This window comes from Sardina pilchardus, chromosome 14, assembly GCF_963854185.1.
Source record: "Sardina pilchardus chromosome 14, fSarPil1.1, whole genome shotgun sequence".
NCBI classification, from domain to species: Eukaryota; Metazoa; Chordata; class Actinopteri; order Clupeiformes; family Clupeidae; genus Sardina; species Sardina pilchardus.
This window is the reverse complement of record NC_085007.1, coordinates 14,521,406-14,536,201: the sequence shown is the minus strand read 5'-3', so window position 1 is coordinate 14,536,201 and position 14,796 is coordinate 14,521,406. Positions and strand designations below refer to the sequence as shown.

At 42.7% G+C, this 14,796-nt stretch overlaps 2 protein-coding genes and 1 long non-coding RNA gene across 5 annotated transcripts; 1 reads left to right on the top strand and 2 right to left on the bottom strand.

Annotated features, from left to right (window-relative positions):
• Positions 1-2,915: 2,915 nt before the first annotated feature.
• Positions 2,916-5,390, bottom strand: LOC134101397 (uncharacterized). Its single transcript, XR_009941372.1, has 3 exons — positions 4,808-5,390; positions 3,474-3,660; positions 2,916-3,026 (listed from the first exon to the last, which is right to left on the bottom strand). It is a non-coding gene; the product is annotated as an uncharacterized LOC134101397 (long non-coding RNA).
• A 171-nt stretch (positions 5,391-5,561) lies between these two features.
• hcar2 (hydroxycarboxylic acid receptor 2-) lies at positions 5,562-8,029 on the top strand. 2 transcript variants are annotated; one of them, XM_062555039.1, is made up of 2 exons: positions 5,562-5,619; positions 6,692-8,029. In XM_062555039.1, exon 2 carries the CDS (start codon positions 6,745-6,747, stop codon positions 7,681-7,683), a length of 939 nt encoding a protein of 312 aa, XP_062411023.1. In that variant the 5' UTR covers positions 5,562-5,619; positions 6,692-6,744; the 3' UTR covers positions 7,684-8,029. The 2 variants fall into 2 exon arrangements, with proteins under 2 accessions (XP_062411023.1, XP_062411024.1); XM_062555040.1 differs by lacking the exon at positions 5,562-5,619 and adding an exon at positions 6,523-6,572.
• Positions 8,030-10,902: 2,873 nt separating this feature from the next.
• On the bottom strand, positions 10,903-14,578 carry LOC134101372 (zinc finger protein 436-like). Of its 2 annotated transcripts, none has more exons than XM_062554996.1 (2): positions 14,267-14,578; positions 10,903-13,595 (listed from the first exon to the last, which is right to left on the bottom strand). In XM_062554996.1, the coding sequence occupies exons 1-2, from the start codon at positions 14,466-14,468 to the stop codon at positions 11,863-11,865; spliced, it is 1,935 nt and encodes a 644-aa protein (XP_062410980.1). In that variant the 5' UTR covers positions 14,469-14,578; the 3' UTR covers positions 10,903-11,862. The 2 variants fall into 2 exon arrangements, with proteins under 2 accessions (XP_062410980.1, XP_062410981.1); XM_062554997.1 differs by lacking the exon at positions 14,267-14,578 and adding an exon at positions 13,814-14,079.
• Positions 14,579-14,796: the final 218 nt, after the last annotated feature.

The window sequence follows — 14,796 nt, the reverse complement described above, 5'->3', positions numbered from 1 at the left end:
AGTAGTGGTGCTGTTAGTTAAAGACTAAGGACAACCCATCTAAGCTAGAGGGGTCTGGGGGCATGCTCCCCTGTTAGGAAATGTTGAACAATAATCCTTAAATGGTGACTTCTGGTGAGCTATGTGAACATTGGACACACTGAAACATCCATCAACAGATTCAAGGAATCAGCTGTGAAAAAAAACATGTAAATTAGAAGATAATTGCAGCACATTCCTTGAACTGGTCAAAAATAATAATAAAAAAACCTAATCATTTTAGACAGGATTACTCGTGTTTCACATTTCCAATCAGAGAACCTTTGTATAGGGAATCATGAATTTTGACGATCTTCCAGAAGTTGAAACTTGACTGGCCTGCACAGAGTCCTGACTTCAGGATTACCTTTGGGATGAATTAGAGCGGAGACTGAGAGCCAGTCTTCTTGTCCAACATCAGTATGTGACCTCACAAATGTGCTTCAGAGATAATGGTCAAATATTCCCATAAACACACTCCTAAACATTGTGGAAGGCCTTCTCAGAAAAGTTGTTAACAGCCTTTTAACAACTCTTATCAGGTTTCCCCTTACACTCCTTCTTTCGGTTTCCATTTCTTGTAACAAGGACCTTTCCAAGAGACACTACTGTAGATGTACTGTAATTGCACACATAGCCTACATTCACACACACTATCACTATCTGTCTCTCTCTCTCACACACACACACACACACACACACACACACACACACACACACACACACACACACACACACACAAACGTGCATGCGTGCACACTCACACAGGTTCACTCCACATGGATGTTCTTTGTGAAGCCCCTGATTTTTGTTGCTGTTTTTGTGTTCCCTTGTATTTGTGCATTCCCTCACATTAAGGGAGTGAATGAAAGGTGTGATGTGGTTGGAACTGGTTGGTCCTTGTTTAAAGTGTAGCTGTTTTATTTGCAATATATTATGTGACACCTGACTAATGCCTGAACATAGTATTACAAAAGTCCAGTTTGGAAGTGTTGGGAAATGTATTCTCATATATATTGATGATCTGAAAAACATGTGTGAAAACTGTATTGAATAATGAATCCATACTGTAATTGAGGATACATATTCTGTAAAATCATATTCTTTGTAACCATGTACTCTTATTTTTGTTAGATCCTTTGAACAATGTGTTGTATTCCTATGTACCAGCAATTTTGTATACTATTGTGTATCAGCAATGTGTTGATGTTTAGCAGGGGAAATTAAAGTTTCCCTATAGGCCCAAAATGTTGACCGCAAGTTCTGTATTTGTTATTGTATCAGCAGAAATGTTCAGTTTGAAATATTCCCTGTGACACATGTTTGGTGGGACAAAGGTCAGAGCTAATTGTCAAAGTTTTAGCCATGTGAACATGTCAAAGGGCAACTTAGAGACCATAGATACGTTAACCAGGGGGTCAGGATTTGACTGATCAGCTTTGCCAATTAGCAAGGCACTTCCTCGTCGCCATTTTCCAGAAATACATCATGTCTGGTGCCATTTCTCCTCATGCTGATTGATTGGTGGCTGTTCCACTCTCAGCTTATGCACGAGCTTAGTGTGTGGGCACGAGCTCTCATTCTTTCTTCTATACCTTACGTCAATCAGTAACCTGGCACTTAATTGAAGTAAAATGGCACCGGAAACAAGCCCCTTGAAACGCCATGTTGAAGCCTGAATTTTTTTTTTAATTTTTGCCAATTTTCACTAGCCTAGAATTCCCATTGAAATGAATGGGGCGGGACTTGTTCACTTTCTCCAGTTCTTATAATACCTCCATGACGTAAACCCTGGTATAAAAGGAGGCCCCAGACTAAATTCATCATAGTCTGGTGCGAACCATTTTGTGTTGTATCATTCTCTCTTTTTTAACAGAGCAAACAACACTCAACCATCTATTATTTGATGAGTCATATTCTTTACATTTGGGACCTCTGATTATCACAAACTGAACACACACACACACACACACACACACTTCAGTGCTCGATAGCGATTGCAGTGACAGACTGCAGAGGAGTTCAACTAAGAAGTACAACTGTCATCCACCGGAGGCACTGTAACACCAATATAGTCGTAATAATGTTGTTGCCCACCTGGTGGCAGCATCATGTCTTGTCACCAACTCTAACTTTGTATCCACCAGAGGGCAGGACTGAGCTATTTAATTTCTTACAGTCAGTTGACAGCCCGTGCCAACCCTTTCTGCTTGTGTGTGTGTGTGTGTGTGTGTGTGTGTGTGTGTGTGTGTGTGTGTGTGTGTGTGTGTGTGTGTGTGTGTGTGTGTGTGTGTGTGTGTATGTGTGTGTATGTGTGTGTGTGTGTGTGTGTGTGTGTGTGTGTGTGTGTGTTTGAAACAGCCAGAAAACTTCATAAGGTAAAAGTGCTCTATACGTCCCATTCATCCTATTGCACCTGGTGCTTGCAATACCAAGGCCACAACAGTCGAATAGAGCACACACACACATCCCAAATAAACTCAGAAAAGATCAAAAGGATTTTCACTGTTTTGTGATAATGGTAAGCTATAAGCTGGTAATATTATAAACGAAAAGTCATTCATTTTTCAAAACATATTTCTTTATTAAAAAATGTGTACAGTATAATGTTGTTCTGAATATTGTATACAGTGCGATTCATTTCCATGTGTCTCATTTAACAGAGACGTTAGATATTTACACTGTTTGATAAGTATTGGCTTTCAATTTAAGTAAGTAACAATACCACAAAGACACATACTTGTTATCTATCAGACTGTCAAACCCACAAAAATAATTTAGCCCTAAATCTCACTTTCAGTTGTAGTCTACACAAACTATCTTCTTAAAGCCAGTTTTATTGAACTGCACTGAAGCAAAGTAACACTACTGTTACTGAGATAAAGTTACTGTGTAGTCTACAGTACATTCAACAGGAGCACTGGTGCTGTAGTGTTGGCTGACTATAGCTTTGGTCAAAGTGAACTCCACCAGGCACTCGATCCTCCTCCATCCGTGCGGAAAGACAGCTGCAGGTGGAGAGGAGAGAGCCACTTAAAGGAGTTTTCCCAGGAGGCTGATATCTTCACCTTACAACACAATGGATTACAGGCTTGGTCCGCAATTATGGCGAAACATTGATATTTGAGCTCACCACCTAATGAAAAACAACTCTCTCTCTCTCCTGTCTACCATGCTCTGCAATGCGCTGACTGGCTGATAGTGTGTGGCTTAGTCCAATCCAAATTTGTTTCCTAGTTAGAGGGACTGTGTAACCAAAACACTATATCTTCTTTTTTTAGTGTACCCCCTGAACAGACAGGTAGAAGAAAGGTCTTCCAAAGTGCGCCCCCCCCCCCCCCCCCCCCAAAAAAAAAACAAAAAAACCCATATCGCTCTCATTTAATTTTATTTTTTTTAAACTCTCCTCCCCTTTCACAGCTCATGGGACATCTACTGCGTCAATCCATTCCCACCTTTGAAACCCCCTGGGGATTCTAATTGGAGTCTTTTCCAATCCTGTTTTGTAAGTTGCTTTGACCCCCTTAAAATCCTGTGCTATTGTCACAGATTATGCTGGAAGGATGGGCCTTGTTGAAGAAATTCTGTCCCTGGGGACAGATGGAAGTTCGTCTTTTGTAGAAGTCCATAATTTAGTAAACACTAAAAGAAAAAAAGACAGAAGATTGTAACAGGTGTTACAAAGAGCATGTTGACATTTCTACTCCATTGCACTTCTGTGTAGGTAAACAAAATGCCCAATACAAGGAAAACAAAATATATCTTAAAATCCCATTGTTAGAACCAAATTGTTTCTTTTGCCAACATAAGACAATATTGGTGAGATATCGATCAAATCAAATTGAATTGCAATAATTGTGATTTTGAAATGATGACCAATATGTCCAGCTTGCGCCCTATAAATAGCCCCTATATTTGCCAAGAGTTGGCTACAAAACAAACAATTTAATAATACTGCAGCAATCTATACTGCTATGGGTTTCATCAGGTCCCTTTCCACATATCAAGCACCTTGATCATTGCAGAGTGCATGGTGCTTGATTAATACACCTGTGGAAAGGGACCTGATGAAACCCATGAATAAGCCTACTGCTACTTAGACTTAGACCAAGACAAAACATCTGTATTTCACTCTGAACTAATCGTAAATGTGTTACATTAATCACTGCATAACTGAATGGATATTACAGAAAATGGCCACATCAACTGTAGGCTACTGTACTACAATATTTTATGGGAGCAATGCAACACAGAATCTGAAAACGACTCTTTGATCGAAGGAACAGCAGAGGTCCCTGTATACTGGTATCCCCCAGGGAACGCAAGTCATTTCCAGTCAATTTCAGTTAGAGTTTACAGGTGTTTACAAAATGCTGAAAATCTTGTAAAACCACATTTATCAGACACAACAGTTCACAAAAAACACCATACTTTTATGTTTATTATCTAGTATAGTAATACTCTCTTTTTAAATAATTATTAGGTGTAAAGGACCCATCCATGCAAGGTAAAGTTACTGAACATTTTTAAAACAGTTTGCAACCATTCCGAATAGATTTAAATATAACATAGTTTCAGTATCTTCCAAGAACACGGGTCACATTTGTGTCATTAAAATAATGCAAATGGACAAGAATGTTGCATTATTTTGCATTAGTTGTCACAATACATATTTGTGACATTTCTTTCTATTACAATGAATAAGGATGTGTCTGGATTCAAACTGTATCTAAAATGTGGATTCTTCAGTCTCAAAACTATGAAGTAGTAAGTGCATTTCTGATCTTACCTTGCAGAGGGTTGGCTTGTTGGGGGCCTTTGGATTTTGAGGTGAAAGTGCCGGTCAGCATGTCCACAACAGGCCCAGGTGTGGGTACTCCAGAGCTGATAGAGACTGCTTTAAGGGGGCAAAAGATGCTAAACCAAATTGGCTGGAGAAAGGGTGTTGAAAATGGCTGACGGAGAGAACGGACAAACAGAGGGCGGACCACACCCCTGCACCCCTCTCTGTGTCTACTGGCGCGACACACAGATGAGCAAGAGTGGCGCACTTATGTAACAAATTACAAACTGTTACACTGGATTTCAGAAATGAACCATTGGACTGTTGCATCAGTTGTTTACCACCAAATTCCTGTCAGGCAGTAATGGTGCGTTGCATCATTGCCAATCGGTGTGAATGATGAGTCCTTAACTGCTAAACGCTTGCCAACAACAATCTACACTTGAACTATGAGCACCAGAATATCTTTTAGGTCTATTTTTTCCATGTATGTCAACATACAGTTTGTGGTAATTGTGATAATTAGATATTTAATTTACCTATTTTCCAAGTGTGAGGCATAGCGTCAGAGGTGACATTGTGTCCATTGGAAAACACCAGTAGGGTGTGATTGGGTAGAGTCATTATCCCAGTGGTGTTGGGTCATCATGTAAGGTTGTCCTATGAACAAGTGGTTGAGGTTGGGGGGAATCAGTCTATGCCGAAACACAGACTATAGCCAAAGAGGCCGGAGAGCAACAGAGAGAAGTGTGAGAAGTGAGAAAAAGTTGGGATTTTAAGGCGCACAGAAAAACACGGGACCACGTCAAGGGAGCCAGGTTTGTTTGATTTTATGACATCATCAGGTTTTTTTTTTCTTTTTTTTTTCTATTTAATCAAGCTGTATTTAATCATGGATTAAATTTTAACCAAAAAGAAATCAATGCAGTTCCTGAAAAGGGAGTAATCAAACAGTTAGGGCAATTATGTGATATTGAGATACAGTATGAAGGAAAACAGGAGGTTGAAATTATATTTTTTGATGATTGTCAGAAGTGGTAAAAGTCAGTGTCTTAAGTATGACATCTAAAATCAAAGTCCTTTTATGCTGTGAAACTCAACTGAAAATGAGGTGTTATTTTCTTTCTAATGAAGACATGTCAGACGGACACGAGGCAGGCATTAGCACTGAAATGTGAAATGAAAGAATCCATCCATGTCTTCATCTCATTACAGTCACCATGGGTCTCGGTCTGGACAGCTCCGCAAACATTAAGAGAGGCATTTTAATTACCACACTAAAACGGTTCATTTAACATGCTAGTGTAAATAGCAGAAACAGGAAACAGTGTAGTCTTTTCTGGAAAAGTCCAGGAAGAAAAGATTTCTACAGCAATAATATTGGTCTTGGTGCTTTTTTACGAACCTTCCCAGCAAGTGAACCGTGTTTGCTTTAGTGTGTTAATATTAGATGCTTTTCCTCTTTACTTAACCTTACTCCGAAATATATTAACCTTCCTATACAGCTGTGACATTTGTGGATAATAAATATGACACACTCATACACTCAATATACTGTATGGTTTCTAGTCAAAGCTGTGTTGACCTATCTCCCAGGTAACAAAGGCAGCATATGTTGTTAATTTACATTAGTTTGGAGCCAGACATCCATGTTTGCCTAGCTCTGCAGTTAATCTTTGTGCTGTGATACCCGATACATTTAAGAGCTCGGTCACTGTCACACAAAGATGTGCTTGAGTTCTGTCTACACTCACTTCAGGCATGCTACCAGGTAGGATGCTCAGAAAAACAAACATTATCTGTTATAGTTGTAACTGTATTTATCCCATAGGATGTTCTTAAATGTTTTTTATTTTGTTTAATTTTTGCAATAATTTATCCTCATTTCAGATTGAATTCACTAGACGGAAAACTACAAAGGCGTGTCTGCACATAGAGAAGCCATGAGGGCCCTCTTTATCAACTCCACCCTGCTTCTCATCCACCGACCAGGCAATGCCTCTGTGGTGGAGCTCACAGTGTTCGAGAGGTGCACGGCAATGCCCGAAGTTCTGCTGTTCTATTTCTGCCTGCAGTTCATCAACCTGTTCCTGGGCATCCCGGCCAACGTCATGGTCCTCTGGCTCATCCACAGGACCAAAGGGGACTCCTCCACGTCGGACATCTTTATCCTACACCTGGCCGTCCTGGACACATTCTTTTGCCTCATCCCGCCCCTGGAGTTCGCCAACCTCATGTACCTGACGGTGGACAGCACCTGGTACGTCCTGCGCTTCTTCTACGGCGTCAAGGACTCCTCGCCCCTCTTCCTCTCCTGCATCTGCATGGACCGCTACATGGCCGTGCGCCACCCCATCCTCTTCACCGAGCTCAAGGACCGCAAGCACCGTTCAGTGTGCGTGGCCGTCGTCTGGCTCATCACGCTGGTGTACGCCGCCGCCAAGTGTGTGGGAAACATCCCCAACTTCGAGAAGGCCTTCACCGTCATGATCCTGGCCGCCTTCGCCTTCATGGTCTTCTGCAACATGTCCATCCTCTGGGCTCTCAGACAGTCCGGTCCTGGCCGCGACGAGATGCACCCGGTCAAGAAGAGGGCCTTCAAGATGGTGCTCATCATCCTGGCCATCATCGTCTTCAACTACTTCCCGCCCGTCGCCCTCTTCCCGTTCCAGGAGTACTTCACCGACGACGTGTTCAAATGCTACATCCACTATATCGCCTTCGGCTTCATGGACATCAGCAGCAGCATCCAGCCGGTGCTCTACCTCTCCAAGGAGAAGCTGATTATCCCGAGCTGTAGAACTAAAGACGACTGCTGCAGCCGCTACAGCTGTTGCAGCTGTTGCTGCGCTGTGACAGGTGAAATGCAGGTGAGCACTTAGAGTTGCATTCAGGTCCACAGAATTCACATATAATGACAGAGAAAAATAAAAAGTCATTGTATCTTTGAAATAGACTTGAGCTGCGATTAGTACAGTTAATGTGGTTTAGTTTTGCCTCTTGTTGAGGAAATTAGTCTTGTTGACTAAAATGACATGGTCAACTCTGAGACTAAGGTACCTTAATGTCCTCCATTAAACTCATGTTTGGTTGTTTTGTTATTCAGCTGTGTATGCTTTAAACTTTAGATTTTTGTATCGCACATTGTATATGTACTATTTGAATGTGAAAAGGTAATGTGAAACATGAATTAAGATTAAGATGTCAGTAATGTAAAACAAAACATAATATATGCACAATTAAAGCAAAGTAAATATTTAAACAACTCTGCTATTCCTCTGTCATATTAAAGATGCAGATTGACTATCATCAAAGAAATGCAAGAAAGAAAACAGTTGGTGAAATAACTGATGTTATAGGCCTAACTCACAAAAAATACCTTAGATACCATTGACGATGACACAGCATTTTTGTATCACTATTTAATGTATGGCATACTGTATATCTGTATGAGCTAGTGCTTTCAATTTCCTGTACAAAATGCATATTTCCTGTCAACACAGTGTTAAAAGCATATTATTTAGCTTTTACAGTCAGTGCAAACACTGTTATGTTACAGCGTTGGTCTGCAGTGTATATGCATATGGTTTTTATGAGAATAATGTGCCTTAGGGAGACCGCTGATTGCAGTTGGGTATCTGACAATATGACAAGTCCAGCATTATGTTCTGTTCCATGGCAAAATACGTATTTCCATAACAGAGATAAAAACTCATTTTTGGATGATTGGTGCAAACTGAGGGCACCAAATTGTATTATTATTTTCTAATAGCTATAACTGTCCAACACAAAAATGCATCATGGACATCTGAGTTTACTAAGTTACTAACTTACTAAGTTGAAGCTTAGTAGAGCACTCAATATAGAGGTAGCCATACACCCGATTTACCTACAGTATACTCAATATACATGGGCAGCAAAGTCGTGAGGGGTGGAAAATGTCAAAACCCATGTTAGATCTCATCTTGAGGCTATATGGTCTCAGACAATATATGGTTTAGGTGGTTTAATTAGTTTTCCCTTCATGGTGCAGCCCAAAATACAGTATATGAGCCATACGCTTGACCTAAAACCCACTGTGTTATGGATGGGCAGCAAAGCAAAGAGGAGGGTGGGACATGTCAAAACCCATGTACTGTAAGATCTCATCTTGAGGTTATATGGTTTAAGAAAATATATCTGCCATATACTTAATTCACTCATACCCATATTATAAGTATAAGTATTCTTTTGATCCTGTGAGGGAAATTTGGTCTCTGCATTTATCCCAATCCATGAATTAGTGAAAAACACACAGTACACAGTGAGGCGAAGCACACTCCAACCCGGAGCAGTGAGCTGCCTGCTCAACAGCGGCGCTTGGGGAGCAGTGAGGGGTTAGGAGCCTCGCTCAAGGGCACTTCAGCCGTGAATGTGGGCGCGGTAGAGCAGCGCTCAACCACTCCCCCCGCCCACATTTTTCCTACTGGTCGGGGATCGAACCGGCAACCCTTCGGCTACCAGCTCGAAGCCCTAACCAGTAGGCCTCGGCTGACCCAAATCTGAATTATGTATTATGAACAGGCAGCAAAATAAAGTGGTGACAGAAATGTCCAAACCTATGTTAGATCACATCCTGGGGTATATGCTTTCAGAAAACATATGGTTGAGATGGTTGAATCAGTTTCCCTAAATTGCACAGGCCAAAAAGGTATCAGCCATACTCTATTTACCAATACACAATGTATAATGCATGGGCTGTCTCATTTCATGGTAGATCACATCCTAAGGTAAGCTTTCAGAAAATATATCGTTTATATGGTTGAGGCACCGATTTATCCACTCATGGACTGCAGGGTTATACATCATTTCTACAAGAGCTTGATAAGTGGTACTGTATCTCCCCCAGCTTATTCTGATAGCTTTCTGAATAAAGGTGTATGTGGTGATGCACTACAGTATTTAGTAATTAGGCTACACAAAAACAGAGTCTACAACACAGATTAAATAAAGTGCAGTTGTATGGTAGTCCTCCAAAAACGAAAGCGTGTAACTGCAATCACCCAAAATCCTGAATCGATACATTTGAAATTATCTGACATTGTGATCATCAGATCAACCTGATCCCTCCATGTTACTATACTATCTTAATGTACAGCAATTTCATACATAAAACAGAAAGTCATTGCTTCTCTCCCTGCAGAAGTATACCGAAGAACCCAAACAGGCTGTTGCCATGGCAGCAACATCCACATATTTGTCTTGCATACATTTACATTCATTCATTTAGCAGACGCTTTATCCAAAGCGACTTCCTCCATATGTAATTATATTACAAGGGCCATTCTCCCCAGAGTAACTCAGGGTTAAGTGCCTTTCTCAAGGGCACAACCGGTGGAAGCCAGGAATCGACTCTCCAGGGCAGGCTACTGCAAGCTAGCTCAGCTCCTTAGGCACTACACCACCACCGCCCCTGTGAATTGCATGTGAATTGATATCAAAACACAGGTTTGCATGGCATACTTATACTTAAACCAAACAAAAAAAGTGTCGCCGAACGATTGTGAAGGGTGTCAGTATCAGAGTGGATCAAACAGAAAGCTACAGGCAAATAAATGCCCTGGCCTGACTGTCCTACAACACCAGCCATCTCGATGGAGCACTAAACAGGAACGGCACGGCACAACAGCAGCTGTGGCAACTTGAGCCTCTCCAAGGAGAAGCGGAGTATTTCCCCGATGTAAAAATAAAGGACCCGGCTACTTCAGCACACTCAGTCCTGGCTACTCAACTAGAGGTGAATGCTGATGGTGAGAACATTAACCTGATTCACTAATGGAAGTGTTATGCAAATTACAAGAACATAACATGAACCGAATCACCCCCAAGGTATATTCCAGAAATGTCTTTGTTTTATCATAGCTGCAAAGAGAGGATTGTTTGCTGAGAGCTAATTTTGCAGGACACAAATATTACTTCCATTTTATATTATTTAATGCTCCTGGAACAGCTTGACCTTTTTCTTACCAAAACTTGTAATAGAATCACCACAAATACACAAGTACTCGCACATTTTGGATATGTTCAACATTTTTGTTTGACATAATTCTGTTGACAACACATTTAAGGGTGGTTTAATGGCTGTATTTTATTTTTCACTTTGTTTACGTATAAATGGCACAATGGCTCATCCTTTATCATTCATTATACAGACACAACAACACAGTTGGACATTCTGCTACAACACCTCTGAATGATTATATTGACGTAATGATATAGATTCTTTCCATGATAGTTTAAATAAATAATCAATATCTTATATAATGATGTACACGAGGCTTTATTTTTTTCTCTATAAGCACCTTATTATTAAGTCCCCCATCCAAAGACCTTGAAGAGTATATGTTATAGTTGATGATACAATAAAATATAACTGGTACATCACTCTTGAAGCAATCTACAGTACAGGTAATTTGACTGAGCTTAAAGTGGGTGCTATTATAATATCACATTGATAGAAATATATCTGAAATGTCTTAGACTAGCAACTAACAGCAGTTATCCATATTACTGAAGCAAGAACAAAAGTGGGACATATTAAACTGTAGTTCTATGATTGGGATTAGAGTATTGCACTAGTTACATCCTTCAAATGCAATGTGTTATTTTTAAGCAATCTCTACAGAGCTGTAATTTCTTTGAAAAATAAGGGAAAAAAATCAGTGATTTTCTTTTTTAACAGTAACAAGAGACATCAAGTCTTCTACACAAATTTGGACTCAACAGTAGAATCTACGCCATGTACTTCCACTGAAAACCTATGAAAGTTACAATAAACTGAAACACTATACAGTAACAATCTGTAGGTTAGACTGACAGGGGCTCACAAAACAGTGATTACCCATTTTTGGACGAAGTGCTTAAACCTCAGTAAAGTATGTGTCATCATTGCAGTAACACAAAGGTTTTTTACTGAAGAAAAAAAAAAAAACTGTGTGCAAGTTCTCAAAACAAACAAACAAACAAACAAACAAACATACATACATACAAAAACAATGATTATGTTACATTGTAAGGTCTCCTCATTCACATTCTACCTTAATAGTTTCAACATGTGGCACATCTGATGTGCTAAGGCTATCTTGGCTCTCGGTCCGAGTCTGTGTCTGAGTTTCCTCCGAGGCCGCCGGGCCTCTCTCGCCGGCCAGGCTCCTCTGGTGAATCTTCTGGTGCTTCTTGAGCGTGGACATGTCGCTGTAGTTGCGCCCGCACTGCTGACACGTGTACACCTTCTCCTTGGTGTGCACCTGCTCGTGCCGCTTCAGGTGGCCCGCGCGGCTGAAGCTCTTGCCGCAGTACGTGCAGCCGTACAGCTTCTCGCCGGTGTGCGTCCGCTGGTGCAGCTTGAGGCTGCTCGCCACGCTGAAGCGCTTGCCGCACTCGGGGCAGCCGTACGGCTTCTCGCCGGTGTGCATGCGCTTGTGGATGGTCAGGTGGCCGGCCTGGCTGAAGGTCTTGCTGCACAGGTCGCAGCTGTAGGGCCGCTCGCCGGTGTGGATGCGGTAGTGCGTCTTGAGGTCGCCCATGCCGTTGAAGCGCTTGCCGCACTGGCCGCAGCCGTACGGCTTCTCGCCGGTGTGGATGCGCTCGTGGATGCGCAGGTTGCCGGCGTTGCTGAACGTCTTGCTGCAGAAGCCGCAGCTGTACGGCCGCTCGCCGGTGTGCGTGCGCAGGTGCACCTTGAGCTGGTTGTGCTCGCTGAAGCGCTTGGCGCAGTGCGGGCAGCAGTAAGGGCGCTCGCCTGTGTGCACGCGCTTGTGGATGCGCAGCTGGCCCTGGTGGGCGTAGCTCTTGCCGCACAGGTTGCAGCCGAAGGGCCGCTCGCCCGTGTGAGTTCGCTTGTGCGACTTGAGCAGGTCGGCGCGGCCGAAGCGCTTGCCGCACTGCCCGCAGGTGTGCGCCTTCTCGCCGCTGTGGATGCGCAGGTGGATGTTCAGCGAGCCGACGCGGCTGAACACCTTGTTGCACTCAGGACAGTGGTAAAAACTGCCGGGCGTTTTCGTTTCTGAAGCGCACTGTTTGTCAGCAGGCTGCGTCAGGTCATCCCCCGCAGAAACGTCTTCGTCCAGTAGCCGGCTGTCCGACAGGTTTCTGTCAGACTCCGCCACACCAGACTCTCGTCCATCAAGAGACACCCCTCCCCTGGATGAAAACACCGCCTCAATGTCCGAAACTGCTCCCGGTAGTGTGTCCTTCTCCCCGTGGTCCACTCTCAATCTCTTCTCCAGCTCATCTGTCTCTGAGTCCCCGAAGTGGCTGCCCTCATTGTCACTGGCCCCCAAGTGACTGTCAGAAACGATGGTGACCCGCACATCATTGTCGCTGTCTCTGGAATCTGAGCCGTAGAGCTCGCCACTGCCGTACTCCAGCTCTGCGTCCTCCATTTTGACCTGCTTAGCTGCCACTAGGTTGAGAGGAGACTGGGCCTTCGAGAGGTCAATGGCACAGCCATCCTGCAGGTCGGGGTCGGATTTGACAGTGAAAGTGAAAAGCGTGCTGGAGTGGCCTTTCTCCATGTCGGGAGACGGCAGTCGTTCCGACGGTGGTGTGTTTGTCCCCATCTGAGCACAGCCTTCATCCTGGCTGGGCTGCTCTCTGCGGGGCTGCCGGGAGTTTAGCTTTCTCCTGTTCTGTGTGGGGGGCCTTGAATGGTTTGGTGTGGAGACACAAGGCATGTTGACACACGCTGGCTCCCCTGGATATTTTTCTACTGAAGTGTCCACACAGGAATTGACCACATGATTGCTCTCCTTGGCTGAAAAACATAAAGAAAATATTTGCTACTGTGTACTGTGTACTGTATTTTGGTAATAGATTTGGTAATAAATAAACACAGGTAAATTAACGGATATGCAAATAATTGTTGTGTTTTCCCCACTTCAATGTATGAAGTTGTTAAACTCAATGGCTTGGGTATAGCCTACTTCAAGGCTAAAACACCACAGTGTAATTTTGTAACTTCCTGAAACTTACATCCTTAATTTCCAACACTCCTGCGCATACCGAGCAAAATGTGATTGGTCATTAGTCTTGTCTTGTGTTTAGAAATGTACATGTTTCTGCAGCAGGAACCCACAAGCAGCTAAATAGATCATTTCAGTTTGCTCAGGTTGACAGCAAATCTGCAAACTCTGTTGTGGGCGGGTCTATGTGAAGCCGTAAGACCGCCCTGTCTAGCTAAATATCTTTGGAACTTGACCCCTACAATAAGTCTACCGGCGTCTTAGATAAATATCACCATCTTTCAAGTGAATACGCCTAATGCCTCCTTTTCAGAGCCGTTCAATTAACGATTGCCCATGATTAAACTGACAGGTTAATATAAACAAGACAGTTCTGCAGACAAGGAACAACAAACATGCATACGCCAATCTTGACATAAGGGTCACTTGCGCCAAGCAAGATGTAGTCGTATTTAGTACATACCTTTGTTCTCCGACTTTATTCTGGTGTCACGTTCGTACAGTCTGCGCCTGAGGTTTTCATTTTCAGTTTCTATCCTAAGGATTTTACCTTGATACTCGGACAAGGTCTGCTCAACAGACTCGAGAATGTCGCTCACGGTTGCCTTGAATATTTCATTAAGCGACGACTCCAAAAACGATTTTAAATGACTCGATTTCTCCATGTCTGCATAAGTTATTTGTTTACAGATGACAGTGTAGTATTTTGACACAATGGTTTATTTCCCCGTGAGGGTGTGATCAAGCGTGTGATGCTGCCGTTTACGGAACAAAGCCGTCGGACACTGTTGACGCACTTACAGCGACTGATGTAGTTTTGCCATGACCTTGTTGGAGAGCAGCTAAGACTGCCGCCCCTGGTGGCACGGAGTTTAGAAGTCCCAATAGTTTATGGTAGCCTATGACCAAGGAGGCATGGTGGTACCACCATTGCCACTTGTAATAAAAAGGGTTTAACACTGTGGTCATAATACTGTATATACGCTGAATAGC